At 41.9% G+C, this 17,441-nt stretch overlaps 1 protein-coding gene across 1 annotated transcript in view; it reads left to right on the top strand.

Moving 5' to 3' along the window:
- Window positions 1-13,871, top strand: part of LOC118836183 (zinc finger protein 2 homolog) — a 35,151-nt gene extending 21,280 nt beyond the window's left edge. The window contains exons 3-5 of the mRNA XM_036743544.1: window positions 698-787; window positions 7,386-7,512; window positions 10,923-13,871. Coding sequence (XP_036599439.1) covers window positions 698-787; window positions 7,386-7,512; window positions 10,923-12,682 — 1,977 coding nt within the window. The 3' untranslated portion in view covers window positions 12,683-13,871. The remainder of the gene's footprint in view (window positions 1-697; window positions 788-7,385; window positions 7,513-10,922) is intronic.
- Window positions 13,872-17,441: the final 3,570 nt, after the last annotated feature.

Consider the following 17,441-nt stretch of genomic DNA (forward strand, 5'->3'; position numbering starts at 1 on the left):
AGGACCCAGGAGTGCCCTGCATAAGTCTGCCCTGGAAATGGCAACTCAAGACCTAAAAATGATTGTCCTGATCCAGCCCAATTGTGATTTGCATGGGTGTAAACTTTGCCTATCCCACAGCAGGGGAAGCCCTCCCCAAAAGAGGACTTCAGGTTTGCAAACCTCCCCCCGCCTCTGAAATGAATTAAATAAACCCCTCCTTGATTGCTGCACAACTGCCTCTGACCTGCTGAGTTTTGCCTCTGGCCATGCCCAGGTTAGAGACTTGTACAGTACAATCCTGTTGGCAGGTGCCATCTCCAGTTTTACCATTGGATCACAGTTGACTGACCCACATATCTCACCCACAGTATCAGATGGAGGCAGAGTTCTGGGTCTGGAGCCATTGAGGGTCTGACTGGTCTCATCCCATCTGGGATCCCAACCCCCTTCTGCCTCTTGGTTACCTGTAGGTAGGATAGGGGAGGGGCATGAGGCCAAGCAGAAAGAGTTCTGGAGGGTGGCAAGTTCTGTTCCTGTTTAGAAGAAGTTTACTTCCTAAGGTGACCCTCCCTGCTTCCTTCCTCCTGTAGTAGAGTCTCTCTAAGGGCAGGGCAGGGCCTTCCTAGGGCTCACCTTCTGTCACTCCAGCATCCACCCTAGGAAGAGAAGGCAAAGTCAGTGTCTGTCTCACCCTGAGATTCTTCTCTCTCCCCAGGCCCTGCTTGCTGAGGACCAAAGCCTATTCCTAGGAGAGAGCCTAGAACCAAGGAGAATGGCCCTTGGGAGCCAGAGACCCTCATTCCAGGTGAGTGCAGTCCATCCATAGACCTGACCAGCATCAGCAAAGGTGGAATCCAAGAGAGTCAAAGAAGCTTTATCCCCTTTTACAGAAGGGGAAACTGAGGCAGGCAGAGGTGACATGACTTGACCAGGGTCACACAGCCAGTCAGTGTCTGAGGTCCGATTGGACCTCAGGTCTTCCTGATTCCATCCATATTTCCCTTCCAGGGATTCAGATGAAGGCCCTGTGATCTTGAACCCAGTCCTGCTGGGGCCCCAGGGGCTGGCCCACAGTGAATGTGAATGAAGCCTTAGTGAAGGAATGTTAAATTAGCAAAACTGGTCACATGCTTGAGGTCCTAGAAGGACCTTCCTGCCACCCCAGCTGAGGCCCAGGCAATGACAGTGACTTGATTCCAGCGACAGCAGCAATAAGTGGCAGGGACCAGATCTAAACCCAGGACTCAGCAGTCTAAGGCCAGTGGACAGTGGGTTTGCTTCCTGTTGCTCCATGCTGTCTCCCACCCATACATGTGTGTACTTGGACATGCGTGTGCATGCTGAGGTAAAGCACAAACCATCTGTACAGGTAGAGAAATAAAGCCTCTTCCTTGAAGGACATCCATTTTCAGGTGGGGTGGAGAGCAGGTGGGCAGAGGGGTCCTAGCAGAAGGTAGAGGTGTTGGCAGGATTTTACTGAGCCAGTCTCTACCCTGAGAACAACAGAACAGCTGGCCAGAAACAAAGTGCCATTAATCTAGTAGCCGACAAATTAATTTCATCATGAGGCACAGATTGGCAGATCATAATTCCCTTCTGAAAGGGCAGGGCAGAGGATGGCAGGACCCTAGGGATTGAAAAGACTCACCCAGGGTTGATTGGCAGGAAGCAGGAACCCTTGGAGCTGAAATCTCTCTGCCTTCTTCCTTTGGAGGCAAGATCTCTCTGCCATGTTCTCTCGAAGCAGAGATCTCTCTGCCTTCTGGGAGCTAGCTCTGCACATGCAGCTTCCAGGCAGGTCTGCACAAGGGCTCCGCGACATACTCTACTTCTGCTGGCTGACCATTCCATTGGGCCTCATCTTGCCCCTCTGACCTGTTGGTGACTGTCCCCCAGGCTTGCCCGGAATGGGCCTGGCTCTGGGGGTTGCATCAGCTACTTGTCTGGGCTGCCTGTCATGTCCCAAAAGTACTAGGTGAGTGCAGTCCATCCACAGACCTGACCAGCATCAGCAAAGGTGGAATCACAGAGAGCCAAGGAAACTTTATCCTGCTAGACTTAGCTTGTCCTTTGCAGTGCTGTCAGCAGAGCAGAAATTGTCCTCCTGGTTCTGCTCATGTCCTTCTGCCTCAGGCCACACAAGCCTTCCCAGGTCTCTCTGAATCCCTCTCATTTTCCATTTTTTAGGTCAAGTCAATAAGCATTTAGAAAGTGGCTCCTCTGTGCCTAGCACTGTGCTAAAATATTGGTTGTGCAAAGAAAGTTTAAAAAAATAACAATCTCTGTTCTCCTTGAGCTCACAGTCTAATTAGGAGAAAACATGTCAGCATCTGTGTGCAAACAAGCTCTGTACATTATGGATGGGAGGCGCTATGAGAGGGAAGGGACCAGAAACATCTTGTTTTCAAAAGGTGAGATTTTAGCTGACATGTGAAGGAAGCCAGACTCAGGTGAGGGGGAGGACATTCTAAGCATGAGAGACAGCCATTGGGAAGTCACAGGGTCAGTGGATGGAGGGTCTTGGTTAAGGTTCAGCCAGGAGGCCAGTGTCCTGGGTCAGAGAGGAGAAGAGGACCAGGGCATAAGAAGACTGGAAGGTGTTGAGGGGCTGGTTACATGGTGTCTGCTAGGTGCTAGGAGCCACATAAATATTATCTCCTTTGATCCTGTTATAAGAATTGTCAGAGTCCTTGCCAGGGACAGGCTGAGTAAGGGAGCACAGATTACACACAGACAGTGTATTATGCTTTATTTATCCACTCAAGTGTGTGACACACTCCCTGATGGATATGTGTGTGTCTCAGTTCCACTGAGGAGATAGAGACAGGCTCTCATCCTGAGCTACGTGACCCATCCTTTGGGTAGGATCCCTGAGGTCTTCTGGGCAGGCTTACAAAGCAGTTTTGGGTAAGATCAGGTTAGAGGACAGAGAGAGGGAAAAGGAAATAAAATGTGACTTTAGAGTTAGAAAGGTCTGTTACAAAGGTCCTCAGCACAACTGCTTACACCCGTCCAGAGGAATGGGTAGCTGATTGATTACAGACAGGTAGTTAATCAACATTTGCCAAGCGCTTTGTGCCTTCTTAGACAATAACAGGACAGGAAGTGAGTCCCATGAGTTTTCTCGAAGAGTGGGCGAGGGAGGTACTGAAGGGGACACTGAGGACATTGACCTCAGGACATCCAGTATAGCATCAACAGGAGTCAGTCCCATTTTCTCAAAAATTCACTTTTAAAAACCATCACCTACTTGCTGTGTGAAAGAACGGTGGTCAGATTTGGGGATACGAGTGCCAAAGTTGTGATTGTGCTTCCCAGAGTTAAAGGAGGAAAGAGATTGGGAGAGAATGGCATCAAAATGGCCAGAAAGTAGCAGTAGGGAAAGAAGGGTTGGGCCAATTGAGAAGTCTCCCCATGAAGGAGAGCACAGCCTTTGGGGGGCTCTAGAGGGCTGAGTGAACCAGGAATCATGGCATGATGGTGGCATCAAAGACCACTTCTTGGTCTTTGAAGGCTAGTCAGTCAGAGTACATGTAGGCCATCTGACCTCTTTGACCTCCTGACTCAGACCTATCTGGATACAGCAAGCCCAGCGCTGGATTTTTAGGAGACATCTTTATCTCAAGGAAAAGGGCTGCTTCTTCCAGCCAGGGAGTCTGCCAGGATGAGGAGTCCAAGGCAGAAGTTGCCTAGAAATGCGGTCCCTATGGAAAGCAGAAGGCCCTTTTGGCCTCAGTGACCCAAGGCCTTTCTGAGAGGGTCCACCAGTCTATTTCTGCCTCGGTCCTGAGGCCCCAGGATCATCCTCTTCCTCTATTCACACTCATGGCTAGAAACTCAGATCCCTGTCTTCCTCTCTACTCCCATTTCTGGTCTCTATCAGCTGCAATGCCATGGCCATGGGAATGACTCCTCCTCTACCTTAACCCTGTTCTAGTGCACCCAAGTCCACTCCTAGACTCACATTCTACCTGGACCAAAATGCAAAACACTGGTTCCCCCTGAGAGCTCTTCTTCCCTCATCTGTCCATCAACTCCCATTTTCCCTACTTCATCCTTTTTGGGGACTGAGTCCCTTCTTCTGAGTGGAAAGACTTGCCACAATAAAACTGGCAGTAGACTAATCCAAGGGATTGAGCCCTATATTTTGAGGTCCTGGCAGCAAATGGAACTGAGTTAGTCCTGAAGTAAATTATGATGTGGTCTCCTATAAAGTCACATAGATACTTGTGATGTTTTACCCTCTATCAGTGGGTCATACCTTCCTGAAAAAAATACTCTTAAAATTTGGCATTGAGGCAGTATGTCAAGAAATTATAAAGTTAAGAACGAAGAACATCTTTGCCTCAAAATGACTATCCTGATATCTGAATGCAGTCATTCTAGGTCAGGAGTGGAGAACCTGTGACCTTCTGGATCCATAAGCACTGCCTTTTGACTGAATCCAAATTTTACAGAACAGGTTTGTCAGATTTGGCAATTAAAGCATCAATGCCAAGTTTTCTGAGAGCCTTTTCAGCAAAGGAAGGAAGAACGCTAAGTTGTGTAAAGGATTAAAGAGTGAGTCGAGGGCATGAAGCTGGCCCAGTTGGATAGAGCACTGGGCTTGGAATCAGAAATCATGTGCATGAGTTCAAATCTGGTCTCGGACACTTACAGGCTGTGTGATCCTGAGTCACTTAAGTCACTTAACTCTTGTTTGCCTTTGAGCCTGAGCAGGAAATGGAAAACTATTCCAGTATCTTTCCTCAGAGAAATCTCAAATGGGATCTAGAAGAGTCAGACACAATTGAAACAACTGAATAACAGCTAAGGAGTGAGTGAGAGAGGAAAGCAGGAAGTTTAGCCAGATGTTTCAAGGAGTTTGACTGAGGAAAGGAGGTGAGACAGAATGATTGTTCAAAAGGTGGTGAGGGTTTAGGGAAGGCTTCCTTAAAGAGGGGTGAGATGGGTATGTTTGAAGTCAGGAAAGGGGTCAGGTGACAGAGAAAGGTTGCAAATGTGAGGGAACTGGGTATGGGCAATGAGTGAGTGTGCTAACTGGTAGGGAGGGTGAGATGGGGACAGGGATCTAAGGACCTTGGAAGTGGTCGGGCTTTGCAAGGACAAGGTTCCCACTTTCTAGGAGAATGGAGGAAAGAAGGCGCTGGAAGATCATGTGAAGAGGTTCTGAGAAGGAGAGAATGCAGGCAGGTATTCACTCTACACTTATTAAGTGCCTACTATGTGCCAGGCACTGTGCTCAGTAGGAATGGTGCAAAAAGACAAACAGCAGTGTCTGCCTTCAGGGCCCTCAGAGTTTAATGGGGAGACAACAAGCACAGAGTTATGTACAAACGTCAATGGGAAATAATTAATAGAATGAAGCCTCTAGAATAAAGGGGTGCTTGGAAAGGCTCCCTCTAGTAGGTGGGATTTTACCTGAGAATTGAAGGACCCCAGGAGGCCTAAAGGAGGAGGCAGAGAATTCCAGTGGAACATTCTGGAGAGCCAGAGAAAATGACCAGAGCCTACAGATGGAGTGTGTTCTTCCTGGCATGTCAAGGAGGCCAGTAGCATTGGATCAAAGAGAAAGTGGCTGGAAGTAAGGTAAAAGAAGATTGAAAAAGTAGGTATTTTCTAAATCATGGTGGGCTGTTAAAGCAAAAGTAAAAGCAAGAGGCTCAGATGAGAGTGTTTGCATAGTCACTAGTCAATGAGCATTTATTAAGCACCATCTGTTTACCATACACTGTGTTAAGGCCTGTGGATTTGAAAAGAAAAGAAGAAAGACCGTCCTGTCCCCATAGAGATTACACTTTCAAGGGGAAGACAGCACACCAAACAGAAGAGATTTTGGGCAAAAGACACTTGGGACATGGTGGCAAAGTTAGTCAGAAGTTCCAAAGTAAGTCAGCCAGGTGCAAATGTGATGTGTGAGCTAACCCTCTCTTTACATGGAGGTTTGGAGTACATGAGCTCACCCACTGGTAGGGAAGAGAGAATGTGGGAAGATGGAGAAAGAAAGAGATATGGAAGTACTTCCTATAAGGACAAGTTAGGAATTCAATAGCTGTATTATCAATGAAGAAGAGCATGGCCTTCATATAGTGCTTGTTCACATTGTAAATGAATAGAATGCAATGAGGAGTCATGACTCAGAACACCTAGTGAAAAGAAAAAAAATTGTCAATTCTTGGGAATCTAAAAAAAAATCAGGGAAAAAAACTAAAAAATTCATTGGTTGCTCAGAAGTTCAATAATAGAAATAAAGGAAGCTAAAGGTGAAATATACATTACAAATACAAGATAAATCACATATTTTTAATAAAATCAGAATGGCAAAAAAAAAAGATTTTCATCTACGAGAAAGAGAACTGCTTCACAATAATGCACCTTCTTAAACAGTGAGTCACACCATTCCACTACAAATGGATGAGCATCAAATGCTAAGTGTCTTGGCCAAACATGTTTTTCATGTAGTATATTAGAACAATAGATGATTCCTCTGAATCCTCTAAGGATTTTAAGAAGTGGCCCCTTTTTTGTATGATATCCATCAGTCTGCCTTTTGACTCTAACCATAACCCCGAATTTTGGAGTTCTATCAGCATGTTGAAATTATTTTTCATAAAGTGTCAACGTCTTTCTATTCATTAGCTCAATTTCTAATACCACATGATAAAATTTTACATTTTTAGTGAGGGAATCCTCCTTTCCCCACATAGTTACTCTTATTTCTCTATAATTAAATATTAAAATAAATGAATGTATTCCATGAACAATAGAAAGAATCAAAAAGCAAAGACAGAAGATGTTTTGACCATGACCCATCATACCTAGGGTCTTCTCAGCCCCTCAGTATGAGAAACAGTCTCATTCCATTCAGTTAAGGCCAGATTGTGAGAAATCTCTCTTTAGAATTCTTTTCATACTTTTCTCTACTTCATACTTTATTACAGACTTTTAGCAAACTGACTTGATAATTTCTTGGTTCTCTCCTCAGGTACATAGTACTTATGAACTTCTCACAATCTCTTCATGGAACATTATTAATATGTCACTTAGGCCACAGTAGGGCACCCATGATCTCCCTTTTTCCTCCACAGATTTTCATGCATCACTAATAGAGCACATATCTTCTCCCTAATTCCGCTGGGAGAAGAATTGTGTAGTAAGACATTTTTCTAGCTTTTATTATTCCATCTTGATTTTCACTTCAAATGTGAAAGTTTTCTCCATTTTCCATTGGGTTCTTAGCAACTGGTTTCAAGTTTTGGATGTGACACTCATAAAGGTTATATGAGTTTTAGCAAATCCCTTCTGTTTGCTTCAATTTTCTCCTCCCAGTTGAACAGGTTTGGACTAATCGAATTCTGGAGTCTCTCTTTCAGCTCTAAATCATGTGACTTTGGATGATTTAGGAGTTGGTGACATTGAAGGATGTGGTCGTGGACTTCACTAAGGAGGATTGGGACATCTTGGACCATTCTCAGAAAGAGCTGTACAAGGAGGTCATGCTGGAGAATGTCCAGAACCTGCTGTCTCTGTGTAAGGACCGTTTCCTTTTCTTTCTTGGTGTTAATTGTCAGGCAAAATTAGCACAAACGGCAGAGAATGGACCCATATTCTGGTGCATCTCAGCCTCAGAAGCTGCATTGAGTGCACAGTCTTCTGCATATACCAACTCTCAATCTACTTTGGACTTCCCTTATCACCTTTTCAAATTAAATTATTTACCACCAATCTGACCTTGATGCCATATTCATCTTCCCTGAAGCTGTCTGACAACCTCACTGAAAATGTCATGCTAAAAAGAATGGGAGGGGATTCTGGCAAGGTGTCAGAATAGGACAAAATACTTGGCTCTCCAAGAATTTCCTAAAAGGAAGAAAACAAAATTGCCTCAAACTCTAGACAGTATAAAATACCTTGGAGTGCATCTACCAAAACAAAAACAGGAAAAATGTAAAGCAAATTTAAAAAGCCTTTATATACAAATAAAATAATGTTTAAATAATTTAATTGTTCATGGCTAGGGAGGGCTAATATAATAAAAATTACAACTTTATCCAAACTGATTTATATATTCAATACCATTCTGCTTAAATTACCAAAATAATTTTTTACTGAATTAGAAAAAATAATAAAGAAATTCATTTGGGAAAACAAAAAGTCAAGAATATCAAAAGAAATAATGAAAAAAATGCAGTGGAAGGAAGTTCAGCACTATCAGATCTTATGCTGTATTATAAGGTAGTCATTATCAAAACTCTGTGTTACTGGGTAAGAAATAGAAAGACAGATCAGTGGAACAGTGTATAGATACATCAGCCAATAAACATAATTACCTTGTATTTGACAAGTGTAAAGAAAGAAATGTACAAGATAATTTTATCATAAATATGAAAGGAAGAGGAAGTTGTCCATAGTAGATCTGCAGTTTCATGTACAATCATCTTTTTATTGTACTATATTATGGAAATGTCTTGTGTTAGTATTGGAAATACTAACTAACAATAAGAGAAGAAATAGAAGTAATCACAACAGGGAATGAGGTAATAAAACTAACGTTTTTTGGAAGATGATATGATGATAACCTTGGAAACTCCCAAAGCCTCAATCAAAAAGTTTATTAGAACATTTAATAATTTTAACAAATAACAGGGTATAATTTGAACCCACATGAATCATAAGCATTCCCATATATCACCAACAAAATGATGCAGGAATAGATAGTAAGAGATACCCCATTTAAAATAACTCTGTATGGTATAAAATTCGTGGCAGTACAGCTATGGAAACAAACCCAGGAACTATGTGAACATAAATGTAAGAAACATTTCATAGAAATGAAATCAGATTTAAATAATTGGAGAGATATTCATTGTTCCTGCATAGGTGGGGCCAATGTAATAAGAATGACAGTTTTACCTAAACTAATTAATATCATCAGTGCCAACCCAATTAAATTACCAAAAACTTATTTTATCAAGTTAGAAATAAGCAATAACAAACTGATCTGGAAGAACAAATGGTCAAGAATATGAAAGGAACTAATGAGAAATAATGAAAAGGAAAGAGGTTTAGTGAAACAATATCTTAAACTCTTTTATAAGGCTCATATTTTCAAAACTATGTGGTCCTGGCTAACAAATAAAAATGTAGGTCAGTGGAACAGAGAAGACATGCAATTTACAGCAGCAGAAAAATACAGAAACTTCCTTTTTGACAATTGGAAAGATTTAAGATTTTGGGGTAAGAATACATTACTCAGTAAAAATTGTTCAGAAAACTAGAAGGAAGTATGGCAGGAATTGCGTAAAGACCAACATCTTAGACCGTTTATCAAGACCAGGTCAAAATGGATGCATGACCTAGACCTGAAGAGAGATACTACAAGAAAACTGAAGAACAGGGGACACATTACTTTTCTTACTTATCTATAAGTGAACAATTTCTGAATAAACGAGATACAGAGGAAAGTGAGGTATGAAATGAACAATTTTGATGACATCAATTAAAAAAGGTTTTGTGCAAATAAAACAACATAGGCTTGATCAGACAGCAGAAATTTGGGGGAAAATCCATAAATGTTCTCAGATAAAGGTCTCATAGATCAAATTTACAAAGATCTTTGCAAAATCTATAAGAACGTGAGCCATTCCCCAATTGGTAAGTGTTCAAAGGACATGAACACTAGTTTTCAGTCAAGAATTCCAAATAGGGAAATCCAATAGAGAAATTCACATTCAAACAACCTTGGGGTATTATTTTAAACCCATCATACTGGCTAAAGTAATTTAAAGAAGAAATGACAAATGTTGGAGGTGATATGGAAAAATGTAGACACTAATTCATTGTTGGTTGAATCATGAATTGGTCCAACTATTTTGGAGAGCACTCTGGAATTATGCCTAAATTATGACCCAGGATTACCACTCCAAAGATGATTAGGGGAAAAGGAAATGAACTTACATGTTTTAAAATATTTCTAGCCTCTCTCTTTTTAGTGACAAAGAACTGGAAACTACAGGGATGCCCATCAGTGGGGGATGGCTAGAGAGGGATTGAGTACAACCTGAGGTAAATGGTCAGTGACTTCAGCAGTGGTTGAGGACAGTCTGTTGTGAATCCTATGGGAGTATTCAACCCATTTCTACAGGTTTCATGATTTTCACCAGTCAGTGTGGCTCTATCAAGCACTGAGTAGTTGAGGTGCGCCATGGGCCTTTGGCCCATAATTAGAATTAAGGGCGTCATACAAGTTCTTTGGATTGTGTCTGTCAGCATAAAACTGAATTTCATCATTGCATCTCTTGATGCTTTGTGGGTACATAACTTCTAGCGGAGTTAAAGGCTGTCTTCTTAGATATGGGTGAACTAACGTACTGATAGGCTCTTTAGAGTTTTCATTACTTATTTATTAGGTTTTGCATTTCCCCATCATTTTCACCGAACTCATTTGGATGTTTACAAGTATGAGTAAATGTGATGTTGTATAACAAATCTCTGAAAGCCCCTCCCTTTTTTCTGCTGGAATACTGCAAACCCTGTGTTGGCTCAGTTTTCTCTCCAAGTTAGTAACAAACTGTTCTCCCATGGAGAATCACTCTAATCTGATGGCATTAGGTCTGGTAGCCCTTTTGCCTTGTGGCTGCTGCTTTTATTGAATGTGAAAGTTTATCTTGGAGTGATTGAGTCTCTGATGGGTCCAGCACTCAGTGGTGTATACCTCCTTTGTCCCTCTCACAGCCTGTCTCTTCTCTTTACACTGATAGAGTCTATTTGATGCCAGTATTTGCTCTGAGAGTATCCAAAGTTTTGTTGCATTTAGCTTGGTGATGAGGTCATCAACCCCATAAGTTTCAATAACCAGTGCTATTGCATATACTTATGTGTGCATATCTTTTGGTGCATATATATATATATATATACATATGTTTGATTGTTTTCCTCAGATGTAGAGACCAGGTTTGAAGTAAACGAGGTGACTAGAAATCTTGGAATTTTTTTGGAAAAGCATGATCTGCAAAGATTCCTGAGTGATGATCCATTGGACTTCAAGTTGAGAGAATTGCATGACTCGGATATCAAGGTAGAAAGAAATCCAAAGAGTGACTGTGAATTTGATGAAATTGGAAAGAGATTCAGACAATCTTCAATACTAAATCACTATAAGAAGATGACCTCAGAGAATGACTATCTTCCAGATATTGAATATAGCAAATGCTTTACTGAAGAGATAGATCTTTTTCATTCCAATGAGAAGCCTCTTGAAATGCCAATGTATCCAGGTAGTCAATGGGAAATGGCCTTGAGCTGGAGTTCAGACCTCATTAGACATCAGAAAAATGATACTGGAGAAATGCTTTGTGTAGGTAATCAAGGTGGGAAGGCCTTGAGTCAGAACTATAGGCTCATCACTTATCAGCAAATTCCCATTAGAGAGGAGCCTGATGAATATAATGAATATGAAACAGCCTCAACCCATCATTCATCTCTTCCTTGCCAGCCTGGATTTCACCCTGTAGTGAAAACATATGCCTGTCCTCAGTGTGGGAAGGCGTTGGGTTGGGACTCAGATCTTGATAGATCTCATGAGATCCATACTGAGGAGAAGTTTTATGAATGTCGTGAATGTGGGAAGGCATTCTGCTACAAATCACTCCTTATTGGCTTTCAGAGAATCCACAATGAAGAGAAACCTTATGAATATAATCAGTGTGGTAAGACTTTCACACAGAGGCACAATGTTGCTTCACGTCAGAGAATCCCCAGTGTAGAGAAACCTTTTGAATGTGATCAATGTGGAAAGGCTTTCACATACAACTCCAATCTTACTGCACATCAGAGAATCCATACTGGAGAAAGGCCTTATGAATGTAATCAATGTGGAAAAACTTTCACACAGAGCTCCAATCTTACTGCCCATCAGAGAGTCCACACTGGAGAGAAGCCTTATGACTGTAATCAATGTGGAAAGGCTTTCAAAAACAGAGGCAGTCTTGCTGCACATCAAAGAGTGCACACTGGAGAGAAGCCTTATAAATGTAATCATTGTGGAAAGCCTTTCACAGACAGGGGCAATCTTGCTGCACATCAGAGAATCCACACTGGAAAGAAGCCTTATGAATGTAATCAGTGTGGAAAGGCTTTCACACAGAGCTCCAGTCTTGCTGCCCATCAGAGAATCCACACTGGAGAGAAGCCTTATGAGTGTAATCAGTGTGGAAAGGCTTTCACAAACAGGACCAATCTTGCTGCACATCATAGAATCCACACTGGAGAGAAGCCTTATGAATGTAATCGATGTGGAAAGGCTTTCACAAACAGGGGTGGTCTTGCTACACATCAGGGTATGCACACTGGAGAGAAGCCTTACGAATGTAATCAGTGTGGAAAGGCTTTGAGAAAGAGCTCCAGTCTTGCTACCCATCGGAGAATCCACAGTGGGGAGAAACCTTTTGAATGTAATCATTGTGGAAAGGGTTTCACACAGAGGACTACTTTTGATGCACATCAGAGAATCCACAGTGGAGAGAAACCATTTGAATGTAACCACTGTGGAAAGGCTTTCATAATGAGGCAGTATCTTGCTGCCCATGAGAGAATCCACACTGGCGAGAAGCCTTTTGAATGTGATCACTGTGGAAAGGCTTTCAGACAGAGGTGCCGACTTATTTTACATCATAGAGTTCACAGTGAGGAGAAACACTAGGAATGTGGTTTATGTGGAAAGGCTTTCACACAGGGCTCCAGTATTGTTAGACATCAAAAAATTGATACTGAAGAGAAGTCTTATGAATAATCAACATGGAATGATTTCACACTGAGCTCAGATTTTGCAGAGAATCCATACTGGAGACAAACCTCGTGAGTGTGATCAACATGACAGTTTTTTTTTAATTACCACTCTTAGCATATTTAATAGACGAGGTCCCACACTTAGGAGAAACCTTATGAGGCAACAATCATCTCCTATTTAGCATCTCAGAAGTCATGTGAGATAGAAATCTGATCATTGTCAGGAAGAAAGAAAGGCATTCAGATGGAGCTGACAGCTTCTTCAGGATTAGAGAAACCATTCTGAGGAGCAGTTCTCTCTGGACTCCATGTGGGAAGGCTTTCAGCTAGAGATCATCTCTTACTTTCTATCAGAGGATTCACTGGAGAGAAGCCTCACAAAATGGGCTCATGGGGGCTGTGCTTTTCTTTGGAGGAGGCTGATTGGGAGACAACTTGTTCCTACTGGAATGAAGGTGTATTAAGACAATGGGATGTGGGAAGGGCTTCCCCTACAGCTCCTCCTTGACTGTACTTTGGAGAAATCATGGTGGAGACAAAGCTTTGGGATCTAATTACCAACGGAAGGCCTCCTGCTGCAGCACAGACTTCATTTGTCCTCCCAACAAGAGACTTCATTAACCATCCCTATATTTCATCCTGTACATAAAACACCATATATGTAAGGATTTTTCAGTGAAATCCCAATGTTTCTCATCCATCCTCAACATTTCATGGCTTTCATCAACTTCAGTTCTTCAGCCATTCCCCCATTATATGGTACTCACTTTTGTTTCCTGTTGTTTGCTGGCAGAAAAATTCCTTCCTTCAATGTTTTGGTACCTGTTGGACATTAATTTCTGCAATGCTTTCTTTAAGGGGCTAGGTGACATGGTGCATGAAGTATTATCCTTGGAACCACAAGACCTGAATTCCAGTTCAGTCTCTGGCACTTCCTACTTGTATGTCCCTGGGGCAAGTCATGTCACCTAATCCTGCCTGAGTTTTCCTATCTATAGAATGGGGATAATAAGGGCATCTACCTCCCAGAATGATGTGAGGATTTATTTAAACAACATTTGTTAAATGCTTTGCAAACATTAAATCACTATGGAAAGACTGGTTATTTTTATGACTATCATTCCTTGGATCATTAGTCTCATAGTGAAGTCAGTTGGCTGAAACACATGGATAGCTCAACTGAGAAAGGAAGAGAGAGACAGAAGTAGAAATGGACGCAGTCAGAGAGACAGAGTCCCCCAGATCTCACCCAAGGCAAATTTGCTTGCATTTCTTAATACCACAGAGGAAACCCATTTCCTTTAAACAATTGCAGTGTATGTCAAGAAACATGCTGCTTCATTTGAGATATATTGTTACTTTTTTAAGGAAGTGGGTCTCTTTAAGAAGGAAATGGGGAAATGATCAAAGATAAATGATTATCATATGAAGGTAACTACTGAACCCCCAGTCAGTGGAGGGGGTGGCCCTGTTTAATCAGATATTTCCATATATCAGAGGACGTCAGCAAGGTCATCAAACCAAGATACCAAAGGAAGCTTCTGGCAAATGTTCCTTGGAAGTGTCAGACTGGAGTCAACTCCAGAGCAATCACCATGTGCCAGACACTGTGCTAAATACTGGAGATACAATAAGTGACAAACAATGGTCTCTGCCCTCAGGGTACTTACTATCTAAGAGGAAACAACTTAAGCATATGTGCATAGCAACCTATAGACAGGATGAATAGGACATGATTAGCAGAGTAAAGACACTGGAATTAAGCAGGTTTGGAGAAGATTTGCTGCCAAAGGAAGGATTTTAGCTGGGACTTAAAGGAAGGTCAGTGGTCAGAGCAAAGGATGGACAGTATTCCAAGTGTCGGGGACAGCCAGAGAAAATTCTGGGAGCTGAGACATGGAGAGTCTTGTGAGTTAAGCTTCCAGGAGGCCAATGTCATTGGATCAAAGAGAATGTGGGGGAGAAAGGTGTAAGAAGACTGGAAAGGTGGGAGAAGGCCAAGTTATGCAGGGCTTTGAATGCCAAGTGGGGCATTTTGCATTTCCACCTGGAAACATTAGGCAGCCACTGGAGTATATTGAGTGAAGGAGGGAGGTAACATGGTCAGACATGCATTTTAGTAAAATGACTTTGGAGCTGGAACAGAATGGGGAGAGACTTGAGGCAGGCATACCCCTCCCTAGCAGCTATTGTAATAGTCCAGGTGTGAAGTGATGGTGTTTTGTTAAAAGCTGATTGAGAACCTAATGTGGAGTATAAGTGTGAAACATTTGAATTCATTATTTTTTGGGCAGAAAGGAACCTGGGTAAGTGGGGAGAGTATTGGATTGCTCATCATCTTGGGGAGGGGGAAAAGGGGAAACAGAGAATATGGAACTCAAAACCTTATAGTGTTATTGCTCAGCAAAATCTATGAAATAAATTTAAGTTGAAGTCTTGTAGATGATAGTAAGCATGAGATCTGGCTAGAGTAGGAAAAATACTTACAGAAAGCCCCATAGTAAGTTTTCAGAGTTTAAGATAGAATACAATTTTATATTTTATAATTACACAGAGGAATGAAATGATTGATTTGAGGTTTTGGAGGCCACAACTTATCTAGGTCATTATTATAAGCCTTTCGTGCATAAATTTAAAAGAATATTATGAGTAGTAGATTAGAAATTTGCAGAGCTTCACAACAAACTTTTTGTCGTTCTTTTAAGAACTTCTGAGAACAAAATATTTGGGGAACCAGCACTCTGGATTCATGGTTGTTCATTGCATTGGTCCATGTTGCTACAGACTCTAAACTATTCTCCTGGTTCTGCTAACTTCTCTATATTATTTCAATCAACTTTTCCCAGGCTTCTCTGACACTGTGCCTGTTGTTACTTCTTATGGCTCAATTATCTTCCATTACATTTTCAGACCATCATTTATTCAATCACTTCCCAATATATGGGCACCATCTTTGATGTCAGATGTTTGCAACAACAACAAACCACTATCTTTTTGTGTTTTGTATTTGGGTCTTTATCCTTTTCTTGTGAGCTATTAAGTTTAGAGGTCTTGTGGTTATCACTGTATCAGAGGACTTGTAGTTGAGTGAGTTTGGGGGCATAGTTCCAAATTGTATTATAAACTGCCATCCTTTCATTTTAATTCTGTGTACATTTTCGTGTAAAGGGTGTTTCTTATACACTAGGAAGCAGTATATTCTGCCATCCTCCCCTTTTTATGGGTGAATTCATCCCAAGCATATTCTGTTAGGATAATTGTGTTTTCTCCATCATTCTCTTTCCTCTTTGTCTGGCCTTGATCCTTAGAAAGAAAAAAGGAGGTGGGGAGGGGAATGGGATCAACACTAGTCATCTATACTTCAAATGGCCTGATCGCCACTCCTCCCTCCACCTTGTCTTCCCTCCATACCAATCCCAGATGCCTCGCTGTAACATTATCTTAGGAATCTCTTACCTCTCTGTCTCCCCTTTTGGAAGTTTCCTGTATAGTAGAGAGTAATATTCCATCCTGAGGCAGGTAGGTGGCACAGTGAACAGAGTACTGGGTTTGTGGTCAGGAGGACTTCAGTTCAAATCCAGACTCAGAAACTTTCTTCTGCATAATGCCAGACAACTCACAATACCTCTGTAGGTGCTTAATAGATGTTTATTGACTGATTTATTCTTTACCTGAGTTACCTTCCTCGCTTTTTTCCCATTATACTTCCCTCTCATCTCTGAGAAACCGTTGTGCTTCCTTCTTTGTAAAGCTTCCCCTTGTGCTCAGCAATTCCCCGCACACCTCCATTCTCCCTCCCTTGAAGGACACTTCCCAGGATTATTTCCTATTAGTCTCACTGGTGTGTTACATCCTCATTCCTTTTCTTCCGCCTGCCAGGATCCCTAGTCTGCCCTGTACTTACAATGAATAGGTGAAATCCTTCTGTCTCCTCTCAACTTCTTCCAGTTTTGTCCTGCCTTTACTTGCTGGCATCCTCCAGTGAAGCTCTTGTCCTTTTCTCCTCATCCTTTGTTCCCATTCTGTTGTCTTAAGTACCATGGTCTGGTTTCTACCCCTACTACCCTATAGAGAATACTCTTGGAAGATAAGTTATTCTACCTAAATTCCCTTCAGAGCAGGAAGACAGTGGCTCAGTGAATAAAGTGCTGGGGAAAATCCTGGGAGTGTGGTGACCAGTTTAAGAGGCAGCAGGGAGGCCAGTAAAGAAATTTCAGCAAGTATCAATTGTCTGCAAGAAAACTGATGAACCAAGAAGTCACGAATGCAACAACTTAGAGAAGTTTCTGTGTAGACCCAATTCTTATGACCCAACAGAGTGCCAGAAAGTCTCCCTTTCTTCAACTTTGCTCTGAACAACATTCTGACCTAATTCAACTTGATAGGATCACCTCAGGGAAAAGGCCTGGGCAATGTGATGAATGCTGTATTCCCTTAACTTTCCCTTCAGACCTTGTTCAGTGTCATAGAATACTTAATGGAGAGAAACCCTATGCATATTATGAATTTTGGGGAAACTTTTGACCAGAGAGACCTTGTACAAGATCATTTTGGCAAGAACCTCCTCATACATAACCAGTGTGGGAAAGCCTTCAGTGATGACTTGACTCTTAACTCTACATCAGAGACATTATACTGGAGAGAAGCTGTGTGATTGCGATGTATGTAGGAAA

The sequence above is a fragment of the Trichosurus vulpecula genome, chromosome 2 (genome assembly GCF_011100635.1).
Source record: "Trichosurus vulpecula isolate mTriVul1 chromosome 2, mTriVul1.pri, whole genome shotgun sequence".
Taxonomy (NCBI): Eukaryota; Metazoa; Chordata; class Mammalia; order Diprotodontia; family Phalangeridae; genus Trichosurus; species Trichosurus vulpecula.